Here is a 13131-nt window from a genome sequence, read left to right as displayed (position 1 = left end):
GTTTTCTTTAGCTTCCAATTTGCATACAAAGAATGCTGTCCACTTTGGGAGGCAGAGATGGACGGATCGCTTGAGCGCAGGAGTTTGAGACCAGCCTGGGTAACATGGCGAAACCCCATCTCTACAAAAAAAAAAAACTAGCTGGGCATTGTTGTGCGCACCTGTAGTCCCAGCTACACTGGTGGCTGCGATGGGAGGATGGCTTGAGCCTGGGAGGCGGATGTTGCAGTGAGCAGAGTCTACCCTTCCCTGAATATGGTAGGCTAGAAAGTCAAATGGAAAAAAAAAAAAAAAAAAAAAAAAAAAAAAAAAAAAAAAGCACTCTGTGTTGTGCAGAGAAAGGGCTTTTGAACCTGGGCACCAAGAAGTGAGTGCCTGAGATCAGAACTCATAAACTCCCAGCCCATCACAGCTGAAAGGGTGGAGAGATGATGATGATGATTAACAGCAGGAAACGTTTTGAAAAGTGCTCTCTACAGGTGTTTTTGTTTGTTTCGGCTTTCCCCTTTAAAATCGTGTACTTTGCAATATCTTATTTAATCCTCACGGCAACCCAGTGGGGGTGGGTATTATCACTGTTTTACAGATGTAAAATCTAAGGTGTATAAAGTGTCCAAGAACACACAGTCAGGAGCCAGGACTCCTAATTCCAGAGTTCGTGCTCTTAACTGCCTTTAGCTGCTTTGGTGACTGAGTCTAATCCAACAATTTTACAGATGAGGCTCAGGGAGGGGAAATTGTCTTACCCAACTTTTACGCAAGGGAAATAGAATTTGGGCCTCCCTTCCGGGCGCCAATCTGGACAAGGAATTATCACAGAAACTCAGATTTAAGAAACATTTATTAAGTAGTTGCATCATTGCAATCCATCCTCAAAGCAGCCTCCGCTAAGTATTATAGTACTTCGTGTTACAACACTGATCATATGAGGAAATAAGCTAAGAGGGATAATTCCCCCCAAGATCAATTTAGCAAAATAGCGGCACTGTCGGGATCACACATTCAAGTCCAGAGGCTTCCAGCAGTTTCATCAACCTAATCCCAGGTTCCTCCTTCCTGCACCTGTGGGTATGAACGAACTCCCCCCGTCCGGACCTGGAGCCCGCTCAGAGCGGTGCATTCTGGGATTCGCCCGCGAAGAATGCCGATTCTTTGGGCCAATAGAATCCGAGCACAGGCGACCGTATCCACCTTCGCTGTCTGCAGGTTGCTCAGGCCTCCCTCAAACTAGCCAATGAGAAGTGCACGGGTCCTGGTCGCCTAGGAAACCGCGTGACAACAAGATGGCGGCGCCGCGGGACGGCTAGCGGCCCTGCGTGGTGAGTCAGGCCCAAGACTTTTCTGCCCCTGGAGTCCTCTCGCAGACTGGAGTCCAAGCCCCTAGAGCCCCGTGGGCCTGCGAGCTCCGCGGCTCCCACAGGAGGGGTTCGGGACCCTGCTTACCATGACTACTTGTAGAGGGGGAAGGAGGCGACACGGCTTCCAGGGCTGGGTTAGGTCGTGATAGACGTCTCTCCCTAAACGCGTCCTGGGGGCATTAGGGAGTGACGGCTGGCAGCGGGCCGGACGGTGTCCCCGCCAGAGCTCTGGGCCCTGGGGGATGACGGCTAGGCCGAGGAGGTGTGAAGAAGAATGTTGTGAGTCAACCACAGTACTGAGTTTGGTCCCAGAGATGTAGAGGCATGGTACACAGCTTTGTTCTCAGAGCCAGATCTGAAGTGGGTGACAACCCTGCGTTAAGGAGCTTTTGGCCTGAGGGGTAGTCACAGTCCTGCCCTTGGAAGCCCCAAAGTGAAGGAGGTAGACGACTCTGTCCTCAGGGCTCCCTAATCTGAAGGAGGAAGAGACACGCCCCTGTCCTCAGGAGTCCCCCCAAACGGAAGGGGAAATGCAGCCTTTGCCCTCAGGGTCCCCTGTAATCTGGGAGAAGATTAACCTGGGGACAATGTGTTGGATTGGACTGGAGTGACACTGGAAGTAGGGAAGTCAGTTGGGGGCCACGTGACAGCTCCCAGAATGGGCAGTGAGTCCCACTAGGATGGCTGACAGTGGGCATGGAAAGGGGCAGCTATATGTGAGACAGTTTGACCTGCAGTGTTTGGTGTAAGAGGAAAGATGGCGTATGAGGGAAGGAAGGAGAGAAAAATGCTGTGGTTGGGTGATGGGGTCCCATTAAGAAGGGGGAAGGGGAGGAAGTGAGTTTGACGAAGATGTTGGATTTGGTTTAGGAGTTTTTTGTCTTTTGGTTTTCCCCCATGACAGCTTTATTGAGATATAATTCACGTACTACATACTTCACTCCTTTAAAGTGTAAATTTCTTTCTTTTTTTTTTTTTTGAGGCAGAGTCTTGCTCTGTCGCCCAGGCTGGAGTGCAGTGGCCGGATCTCAGCTCACTGCAAGCTCCGCCTCCCGGGTTTACGCCATTCTCCTGCCTCAGCCTCCCGAGTAGCTGGGACTACAGGCGCCGCCACCTCGCCCGGCTAGTTTTTTGTATTTTAGTAGAGACGGGGTTTCACTGTGTTCGCCAGGATGGTCTCGATCTCCTGACCTTGTGATCCGCCCGTCTCGGCCTCCCAAAGTGCTGGGATTACAGGCTTGAGCCACCGCGCCCGGCCTTAAAGTGTAAATTTCAATCGTTTTTAGTATATTTCAGTATATATTCCATTTATATGAAATGTACAGTATGGGCAAGTCTATAGAACAGAAAGTAGATTTGTGGTTGCCTAAGACTGGCTGCGAAAAGGGGTGGGGGCTGGAGAGTAAGTGGCGGGTGACTGCTAGAGGGTACAAGGTCTTTTTAGGCTGATGAAAATGTTCTAAAATTGTGGTGATGGTAGTACAGCTTTGTGAATATACTAAAAACTTAAATTTACACTGTAATAAGGTGAAATATGTGAATTATATCTCAAAGCTGTTTTATGAAAAAGGTTGCATACTGTATAATTCCATTTATGTAACTTTTTTGAAGTAATATAGAGATGGGCTGGGCGCGGTGGCTCACGCCGGTAATCCTAGCACTTTGGGAGGCTGAGGTAGGAGAATTGCTTGAACCTGGGAGGCAGAGGTTGCAGTGAGCCGAGATCGCACCATTGCACTCCAGCCTGGGCAACAAGAGCAAAACTCTGTCTCAAAAAAAAAAAAAAAAAAAAGGAAAGAAAATAAAAAGAAAATTAGAGATGGAAAATAACGTACTGGTTGCCAGTGGTTAGGGCTGGGGGAGGGCGGCAGGATGGGTGTGACTATAAAGAGGGCCACGAGGGAGATCTTGGTGGTGCTAGAATAGTTCTGTATTTTTATTGCAGTGGTAGTTACCCATGTAACTTGACCTATGTGATTTAATCTACCCATGTGATCAAACAGTATAGAACTATACATACAAACTGTAGAAAAAAATGTCAATTCCTGATTTTAATATCATACTGTAGTTATATAAAATCTAACTATTGGCCGGGCACAGTGGCTCACGCCTGTAATCCCAGCACTTTGGGAGGCCACGGTGTGTGGATTCATGAGGTCAGGAGTTCGAGACCAGCCTGGCCAACATAGTGAAACCCTGTCTCTACTAAAAATACAAAATTACCTGGGTGTGGTGGCACACACCTGTAATCCCAGCTACTTGGGAGACTGAGGCAGGAGAATCACTTGGACCCGGGAGGCAGAGGTTGCAGTGAGCTGAGATCGCGCCACTACACTCCAGCCTGGGTGACAGAGCCCCACTACACTCCAGCCTGGGTGACAGACCGAGACTCCATCTCAAAAAACAAGACAAAAAAATGTGTTGAGGGGAGCTGGGTAAAGGATACAAAGGATCTTTCTGTACTATTTTCCTAATTTCCTGTGAATCTATAATAACTTTCAAATAAAAGCTAAAATATAAGTGAAAACAAACTGAAGGGGAAAAAGAGTTAGCTGGCCAAGGGAAGGGTGCAGGTAGGGGTGGGGAGACCATTCTGGGAGTGGGGGGTTGAGGTTGAGGCAGGGGGGGATACATGTGCATTTGAGATATTGCTAGCAGTTCAGGTGGCTCAAGTGTGGGAGGCGGCAAGATGGGAGATGAGGTCAGGAGACATAAGCAGGGACCAGGTCACCTATATCAAGGAATTATGAAATTTTTTTTGAGATGGAGTCTTGCTCTGTCACCCAGGCTGGAGTGCAATGGCGCAATCTCTGCTCACTGCAACCTTCACCTCCTGGGTTCAAGCAATTCTTCTGCCTCAGCCTCCCGAGTAGCCAGGATTACAGGTGCCCCCCACCATGCCCGGCTAATTTTTGTATTTTTAGTAGAGATGGGGTTTCGCCATGTTAGTCAGGCTGGTCTTGAACTCCTGACCTCAGGTGATCCACCCTCCTCCGCCTCCCAAAGTGCTGGGATTACAGGTGTGAGCCACCACGCCTGGCCAGAATTTTGAATTTTTTTCCCTGGGTGAGAAATGCTGGAATTATAGGCATGAGCCACCACTCCCGGCCTGCTTTATGTTTTAAGAAGATCTCTCTGGAGCACATGGAAACTAATGAAGGGGGCCATGAGGGGCTCTCAGACTTGGCCATACAACCCATGAGGCCGCCCAGACAGGGCAGCGGCTGGGGCAGGGTGGGGGTGAAGAAACTCCGGGCCTGATCCTTGAGGAGGGCTCCTTCCAAGGAAGGGGCAGGGCATAATTCTCAAACTCTGCAGTGAAGGCATTGGAGGCTGCCTCCAGGCAGCATGGATTCCCTTGCTGACTGACTTCAGAAGTAGGGTTGAGGCCAGAACCGGACATTTTCAAAGTGGAGCTTGCTTGGATTTGTCCTAAAAAATTTGATCCAGGCCAGGTGCGGTGGCTCATGCTTGTAATCCCAGCATTTTGGGAGGTCCCCGAGGCCGAGGCGGGTGGATCACCTGAGGTCATTTACTGAATAGAGTAGTAGCCTTCGATTATGTCCCTCAGGTGCACTCCTCTTTCCAGAAGGAAGAGGGAATGAAAGGAAACTAACATGTATGAGTGCCTCCTGTGGCAGCAACAGCAAAAGCAACAGCAGCCCCAACTCACATTTTTCAGTGCTTCCTCTGAGCTTGGCGCTGGGCTAGACCTTCTCTGTTATCTCTGAATCTGCTCAGAACACTGCCTGTGCCAGTACTATTACTACCCCCATTTTATACTAAAAGAAACTGAGGATGGGTTAACTCCAGTGAGTGGCAAAACCTGGCATCTTAACCTTGGTGTCACATGGACTGTGTCTTTTTTTTTTTTTTTTTGAGATGGAGTTTCGCTCTTGTTGCCCAGGTTGGAGTGCAATGGCGCAGTCTCGTCTCATTGCAACCTCCCCACCTCCTGGGTTCAAGCGATTCTCGTGCCTCAGCCTCCCAAGTAGCTGGGACTACAGGTGCATGCCACCACACCCAGCTAATTTTTGTATTTTTAGTAGAGACAGGATTTCACCATGTTGGACAGGCTGGTCTCAAACCACTGACTTCAGGCAATCCACCCACCTCGGCCTCCCAAAGTGCTGGGATTACAGGTGTGAGTCACCGAGCCCGGCCCACATAGACTGTGTCTTGATTGAATCCTGCCTGTGGGTTGCCCTCTCTGGCTCTGAGATGTTGGTAGTGGCACCGGGTTTCTGGTGGAAGGGAAGGAGACACTTGGGCTTTGTGTCACCCAGCTGGCTGATGGACGGACAGCCTCCTGGGTGGTAGCATTTTCAGGCTCTAAGTTTGGGAAAGTTCCAGGCTTCTAACTCATTTCTGCATCCCATCCACCCTCACAGTCCTTTCCCAAGAACCACCAGGCCAAAGGTCTCACAGTTCAGAGCAGAAAGCCGTATACCCAGAGGAGCAGGCAGATAACAGAAACTTTCAGAAACCTCTGTGGGGACAGTGGAAGCGGCAAAAGGTACTGCTGCCTAGACAGTGCTTCCCATTAGGAAGAGTAGCCAGGGAAGTGGAAACTTCAGTCTACCCCCTGGGATTGGAGCCCTGAGTCCGTCCCCTCTGTCCCCAAGGGCTGACTTCCTGCATTCCTCTAGGGAGTTCCTGACAGCTGGATTCTAGAAGTAGAACTATGAGCTCACCTTTGGCCTCCCTTAGCAAGACCCGGAAAGTGCCCCTGCCCTCGGAGCCTGTGAATCCTGGGTAAGGAGCCAGCCTTAGGGGTCTTTCTGTCCCTGCCTTCCATCCTTCCATGGCCAGAGGACAATGACTCCTAGTGTCTTGGGGAATACAAATAAGGGCCACATAGCCTTCTCTGACCACTGTCTTTTTATTTATACCTACTTCTGGGGTGCCCAGCTTTGGATCTGAGCATAAACTGGGTTGTGCTTTTAATAAGGTATGGGCCCTGGAGGAGTGGCTTGGCATCCCATCTGTTCATTCACTGTTCATTGATTAATTCTGCAAACACAGATGGTGTATGGACCTATCCTGGGCCAGGCCCTGTTTAGGGTTCTTAGTAAAGGGAATCTTTTACATCTGTCTAGCACTTTCACGTTTTCAAAACATTTTTTACCTCTCTTCTTGCTCTTTGGAATACCACTTTGAGTCTTTTTTTTTTTTTGAGAGCAAGTCTCGGTCTGTTGCCCAGGCTGTGGATTGCAGTGGCACGATCTCGGCTTACTGCATCCTCTGCCTCCCAGGTTCAAGCGATTCTCCTACTTCAGCCTCAGTAGCTGGGACTACAGGCGTGTGCCACCACGCCTGGCTAATTTTTTGTATTTTTAGTAGAGACGAGTCTCACTGTGTTAGCCAGGATGATCTCGATCTCCTGATCTCGTGATCTGCTCGCCTCGGCCTCCCAAAGTGCTGGGATTACCAGCACTCTAGGTGTGAGCCACTGCGCCTGGCCCCACTTTGAGTCATTCTAAGGCCTAGAAGATTCAGAGAGGTTAAGCAACAGGCCTCACAGCCTTTGCAGAGCAGAGCTGGGGCTGAACTCGTGGGCTTTGCAAGCCTTGTAGTCTTCCCACCTAAGACTCTGCTCTTCACCCCTTCGCCATCCTTCTCCACTGGGCAAAGTGAGTCATGTTGAAGCCTGTCCCTTGTCTCACCCCAGGCTGGGGCTGGGATTTGGGGCTGGAAGTCCTCAGGAGGTAGAGGCCCCGCTTCCATCTCTTTGAGCTTTGACTGAAGTCCGGTGCCCAGAGCCTTATCCCTGGTATCATTCCAGGGGCCCTAACTTATATTTCTTCCTTCTTCCTGCCTGGGTTCCCAGGAGGCGAGGAATCCGCATCTATGGGGATGGTAAGTGTGCCCCGCCCTCCTGCCCTCTTCGCCTCTCATGTGCTCGCACCTCCTACAGTTGGGCCAATGGAGAGAAATCACACGACGAAGGCCCTTGTCAGCTGGAGCAGCGGCCTACATTGTGTTATCTGCAGCTCCCACGCTGTCCTCCCTGAGGGCTGGGCTTCCCTCCTGGAAGCTCTCAGATTAGGAGGCCCCATACCCTTGGCACAGATGTTGCCACTCACATTTGAACCCCTTGACCCACTGTGGGACTGGCCAGTGTGTGCCTAGAAACCACGTGGGGGCCAAGAGATGACCCAGCCCAGGGATCGGGATCCCAGCCTGCCTTCCCCCTCCAGCCTCCTCCAGCATGACAGCCTTTTCTCCCACGAGGTCTGTGCACACATTGCCACCCTGACTCCTGTAGCTCAGGCCTTTGGATCCCCACCCCCCAACACCCCACCATGGCATTGGCATTGGCCATGCAGGTCCCTCTGGGAGCAGAACTGAAAGAACTACAAGAACAGCCCCATTCTGGTTGGGTCCTTGCTCCCCAGCCTTGTGAATTCTCTCTCCTCAAACTCCCTGGGGCACACTGCATAGGCTGCGTCACACTGGCCAGGGCCCAGGGCGTGAGTTTCCTCTGGGCCTCGGCCCCAGAGCAGTGACGTAGGCATCCCTGTCTGCAGAAGATGAGGTGGACATGTTGAGTGATGGGCGTGGCTCAGAAGAAAAGATCTCAGTCCCTTCCTGCTATGGCGGCATAGGTGCCCCTGTGAGACGGCAAGGTGAGAGCAGAGGCCCGAAGGGTCTGGGTCCTGGCTGCAGGAGGGGCCCCAGAGAAAGAGCAAGGCCTGGGGAGGCATGGTCCTTCCTCTTGCCTGTTTGGTCTGAGGAAGCTGCTCCCACTCCTGCCTGATGGTGGCAGGGCCCTGGCTTTGCGTAAAGCCACACAAGCCCCACCCTTAGCTCAGGAGGCCTGGCCCAGCCCCAGCCCCAGGCCAGGCTGTGGCTGTAGTTACCAGGTGTGATATCAGTGGGCTCAGGATTCAGGGTCAGAGAGGGATGAAGATCCTGAGGGTAGAGCTCAGCCTCCTGCTTCTGCAGGGCTCTGGCAAGGCGCAAAGTTGCCTGGACAGTCCACTTAGCTTGGCAGAGGGCTGTGGCAATGCTGAGCTCATGGAGGCACCTAAGGTGGGATGGGGCTGATCAGGGTGACTTCCCAGAGAGGGGATTTAGCAAGTCCGAGAAAAGGGGAGACATGGGCAGGCAGGGATGAGCTGTGCAGAGTGCTGGGCGGGACCTGGGGATGAGGTTAGAACTTCCCACTAGCTCACTAGCTGTAGTATCTTGAGCAAGCAACTTTGCATCTCTCTGTCTCTTGGGGCCTCCTCTGTGAAGTGGGCATGGGAACAGCAAGGGCAGTGTGTTGGGAGGATTCCATGAGATGCTCCTTGGTTGAAGGCCCCTGGCCAGTGCTTGTCACATGGGGTGCTCAGCGTGGTGGCTGCCCATCAGGAGGCCAGCCGCAAGGAAGGGCCTGATGATCCTCCACCAGGCCCCCTCCATTTTACCGGCAGAGGGGATTGAGGTGGAAAAAGAGACAGGAAGAGCCTGGCCTAAGGTCCCGCAGCCAATTCATCACAAAGCCAGGATCTCCTATACCCTGACTAGGGTCAACTTTCTTTTTTATTTTATTTTTTTTGAGACAGGGTTTTGCTCTGTCATCCAGGCTGGAGTGCAGTGGTGTGATCACAGCTCACTGCAACCTCAGCCTCCCAGGCACAATCAGTCCTCCTGCCTCAGCCTCCCAAAGTGCTGGGATTACAGGCATGAGCCACTGTACCCAGCCAGGTCACTTTCAGTAGTAACCATGGCAACCAGGTTCTCTCTTTGAAAAAGCTCCAGGTGTCCTCTCCAGGTGTCCTCTCCCTGCTTTCCCCTGTCATCCCCTCCTCTCCCACTCCCAGTCAATATCTGTCCCTACCAAGGTAGATGAGGACCTGCCTGTCTTATTTTACTTCTCAGCCAGCAGCGTCCTATACTGTCCACTGCTCCTTCCTTCTCAGGACCTCCACCAAGCTCTTAGGCACCAAGCTGCTGCCCTCCCATTGCCCTCTGCTTCTAGCCTCTGCCTCTTAGCTATCATTACCACCTCCTTCTTTCCCTCAGTTTTTTTTGTTTTGTTTTTGAGACCATCTTGCTCTGTTGCCCAGGTTGGAGTGCAGTGGTGCAAATCAGTACTTACTGCAGCCTCGACCTGCCAGGCTCAAGCAGTCCTCCCACTTCAGCCTCTCAAGTAGCCGGGACTATAGGCACACACCACCATGCCTGACCGTGCCTGGCTAATTTTTGTATTTTTAGTAGAGACAGGGTTTTGCTATGTGGCCCAGGCTGGTCTCGAACTCCTGGTCTCAAGTGATCTGCCCACCTTGGCCTCCCAAAGTGCTGGAATTACAGGTGCGAGCCACTGCACCCGGGCCCTCAGCTTTTCAATGTGATGTTCCTCTGGCCTGGATTCTCCTCTGTGTCCACTGTGCCCCAGTGAGCTCACCTGTACTCCGTGTGTAGACAGTTCCCAAATGTTTCTTTGTCAATTATGATGCATTTAACTATAAGTCAAAGAAAACCCTTCCTCAACCAAGAAGAACATTAAGGAAGTTTTGTTATCCCACATGCAAAGCCGTCCTAAAGAGGCAGCTCCAGGGGTGTTAATTCAGTGACTCAGAGACATCATCGGGGGCTCAGGTTTCTCCATCTTTTCACTGAACCTGCCTTGACACGGCAGCCTCGTGGTTGTAGGATGATGGCTGCGGTTCCTGTTTCATACATAGAAAGGACAGTGTCTAGGGGAAGAAAAGGAAAAGGCCTGCTTCTTCCTGTATGTTTCTCTTTTTTTCCGTTTTCATACTTTTTTTTTTTTTTTTTTTTTTTTTTTTTTTTTGAGACAGAGTCTCGCACTCTTACCCAGGCTGGAGTGCAGTGGTGCGATCTTGGTTCACTACAACCTCCGCCTCCTTGGTTCAAGTGATTCTCAAGTAACTGGGATGACAGGCATCCGCCACCACGCCCGGCTGATTTTTGTGTTTTTAGTAGAGACAGAGTTTCACCATGTTGGCCAGGCTGGTTTCGGACTCCTGACTTCAAGTGATCCACCTGCCTCGGCCTCCCAAAGTGCTGGGATTACAGCCGTGAGCCACTGCACCCGGCCCATTCTCATACTTTTTTAATAAAAAGTTTTATTTCCCATACTACACAGATGTAAAACTTTTTATTTTGAAAATATTTTAAGCATACAGGAAAGTTGAAATAATAATATAGCGAATACCATACATTGTCCATCTAGATTCAACAATTATGTTCCTGAGTGTGGTGGCACATGCCTGCAGTCCCAGCTACTCAAGAGGCTGACTTGGGAGGATCACTTGAGCCCAGGAGGCCGAGGCTGCAGTGAGCTGTGATTGCACCACTGCACTCCAGTCTGGGCAACAGAACAAGACCCTGTCGCAAAAAAAAGACAAGGCTGAGTGAAGTGGCTCAGACCTGCAATCCCAGCAGTTTGGGAGGCCAAGGCGAGAGGATCATTTAAAACCAGGAGTTTGAGACCCGCCTGGACAACCCAGCAAGACCCTCTCTCTAGAAAAAATAATTTTAAAAAATTGGTCAGGTGTGATGGTGTGCAGTTATAGTCCCAGCTGCTTGGGAGGCTGAGGTGTGAGGATTGCTCAAGCCCAGGAGTTCGAGGCTGCAGTGAGCTATGATCGTACCACTGCACTCCAGCCTGGGCAACAGAGCAAGGCTCCATCTCTTAAAAAAACACAAAGATTGAAAGTGACATGGACATTTTGAAGAGTCCTGGCTACTGTTTTCTTTTTTTTTTTTTCCTTTTCTTTCTTTCTTTCTTTCTTTTTTTTTTTTTTGAGGCAGTTTTGCTCTTGTTGCCCAGGCTGGAATGCAATGGTGTGATCTCAGCTCACTGCAACCTCCACCTCCCAGGTTCAAGTGATTCTCCTGCCTCAGCCTCCCGAGTAGCTGGGATTACAAGGCATGTGTCACCATTCCCGGCTAATTTTGTACTTTTTAGTAGAGACGGGGTTTCTCCATGTTGGTCAGGCTGGTCTTGAACTCTTGACCTCAGGTGATCCTCCCGCCTTGGCCTCCCAAAGTGCTGGGATTATAGGCATGAGCCACCGCGTGCCCGGCCCTGGCTACTGTTTTCTACAATGCCCTGCATTCTGACTTTATCTGGCAGTTTGCCCGTGGGGTATTTGCCTCACTCCTCTATCTGCCGTTTTGCCTACCACTGGACACTAGATTTGGAGGTTTGATTAGATTGAGGGTGAAAGTTTTGGCAATGCTTCAGGGTGATGTGGGCCATATGTTACACCACGTCCTTGTGTATGTTGGACAAATTACTCGATCCTTCTGTGTCTCACTTTCCTAAACAGTTCATTTACCTCCTGGGTGTGTTTCAAGGATTACAGGGGTTGATCTACATGAAGTGTTTAGAACAGTTCCTGTGATGCTAGTGGGAGCTGCTGTCAGTACCTTCATTTCCATTCCTGGGCCCCCTGTCCTCCTCCCTCCACCCTGACAACTCATCCTCAGCTCTGGGTCTTGGGCTCTAAAGACTTTATGTGCTTGGCAGTCCCTGCATCCCATGACTCGGAGCTGATGGCCTCCATGACGAGGAAGTTGTGGGACCTGGAGCAGCAGGTGAAGGCCCAGACCGATGAGATCCTGTCCAAGGTGGGGCCCCAGGTGGGAGAGGGCCAGGGGCCAGTCTGAGAGGTGGAGGGACTGGGCTGGGGAGGCCAGGAGTTGGACTAGGGCGGATGATTCTAGAACCATCTCCCTGACTGACCTGCCCAGTTTGAGGACCAGGTGTGGCCTGGGCCTGATCTAGGTCCCTGTGACCTGAGCCAAGAGGCTGGGGGTTCTTCCCTTCAGCTGAGCAGGACCCAGTAGACCCTGGACTGGGTGACACAGCGGACTGCTGAGCAGAGCGCGGCACCCTCAGATGCGGGGGTCCTCAGGTGTGGGCCGTGCCTCTCCCCACCTCAGAGGAACTGCGAGGGTTATCTGAGGTCCAGGAGAAGCGGCCGTGCCAAAGGGTGGCCGGGGCTTGCTGTTCCCCAGCGTCTGGAGCTTCCCATCTGGGCAGGGCTCTGGGAACCACAGGCCCTGTGCTCACCCTGTGTCTTATGCTACAGGATCGGAAGATAGCAGCCCTGGAGGACCTGGTGCAGACCCTCCAGCCACACCCAGGTAGGAGGTTCTTGGAGGGCTGACCTGCGCCCCCAGTCAGGCACCTCCCCTGGGCCTGGGGCTCCTGGAAGCTTGGACAATGGCTTCTGGCATGAAGAACATCAAGCTGACTGCTTGGTGGGGTCTGGACAACTGAGCCCACAGAGGGGCTGCAACATATCCAGGACAGTGCTGGAGTCAGTCACTCCGTGCCCTCCTGCATGGGCCTGAGTCCCATCTGAAGTGTGGAGGACAGGAGGCTCTGAGGGGAGTGCCAGCCTCCTAGAGCCCATCCAGGCACAGCCACAGAGTCAGGGGAGAGGCCAGAGAGGTGGGGAGCCAAGAGGCAGTTCTTGGGGGATCCCCAGAATAGCTTCTCCAGATGACCCTCAGGGCAGAGGTGACCTGGCAGTGTCTTGCTGGAGCAGCTGAAGCCTGTCCCTGTCTTTCCCTGAAGCTGAGGCAACCCTGCAGCGGCAGGAGGAACTGGAGACGTTGTGCGTGCAGCTGCAGCGGCAGGTCAGGGAGATGGAGGTGAGAGAGGTGGGGCCCCAGGGGATGCAGGCAGCCAGCAGTCCCCAGCTCTGCATGGCATGCTCCTCAGGAACTCGGTCCGAGCCCACCTCTCTGGGCCTCTCCTCATCACATCCCAGCCAGGGACCCTGCCCTGCATTTCCCTACCCAG

At 52.0% G+C, this 13131-nt stretch overlaps 1 protein-coding gene across 1 annotated transcript in view; it reads left to right on the top strand.

Annotated features, from left to right (window-relative positions):
• Nucleotides 1-925: 925 nt before the first annotated feature.
• The window catches only part of UBXN11 (UBX domain protein 11), a 29106-nt gene continuing 16900 nt past the window's right edge, over nucleotides 926-13131 (top strand). Inside the window, exons 1-7 of the mRNA XM_017856172.1 lie at nucleotides 926-1319; nucleotides 6008-6113; nucleotides 7189-7217; nucleotides 7889-7987; nucleotides 11848-11948; nucleotides 12413-12467; nucleotides 12904-12980. Coding sequence (XP_017711661.1) covers nucleotides 6043-6113; nucleotides 7189-7217; nucleotides 7889-7987; nucleotides 11848-11948; nucleotides 12413-12467; nucleotides 12904-12980 — 432 coding nt within the window. The 5' untranslated portion in view covers nucleotides 926-1319; nucleotides 6008-6042. The remainder of the gene's footprint in view (nucleotides 1320-6007; nucleotides 6114-7188; nucleotides 7218-7888; nucleotides 7988-11847; nucleotides 11949-12412; nucleotides 12468-12903; nucleotides 12981-13131) is intronic.

The sequence above is a fragment of the Rhinopithecus bieti genome, unplaced genomic scaffold (assembly GCF_001698545.2).
Source record: "Rhinopithecus bieti isolate Rb0 unplaced genomic scaffold, ASM169854v2 scaffold_41644, whole genome shotgun sequence".
NCBI classification, from domain to species: domain Eukaryota; kingdom Metazoa; phylum Chordata; class Mammalia; order Primates; family Cercopithecidae; genus Rhinopithecus; species Rhinopithecus bieti.
Note: the sequence above shows the minus strand (reverse complement) of the source record. Positions and strands in the feature narration are given on the sequence as shown.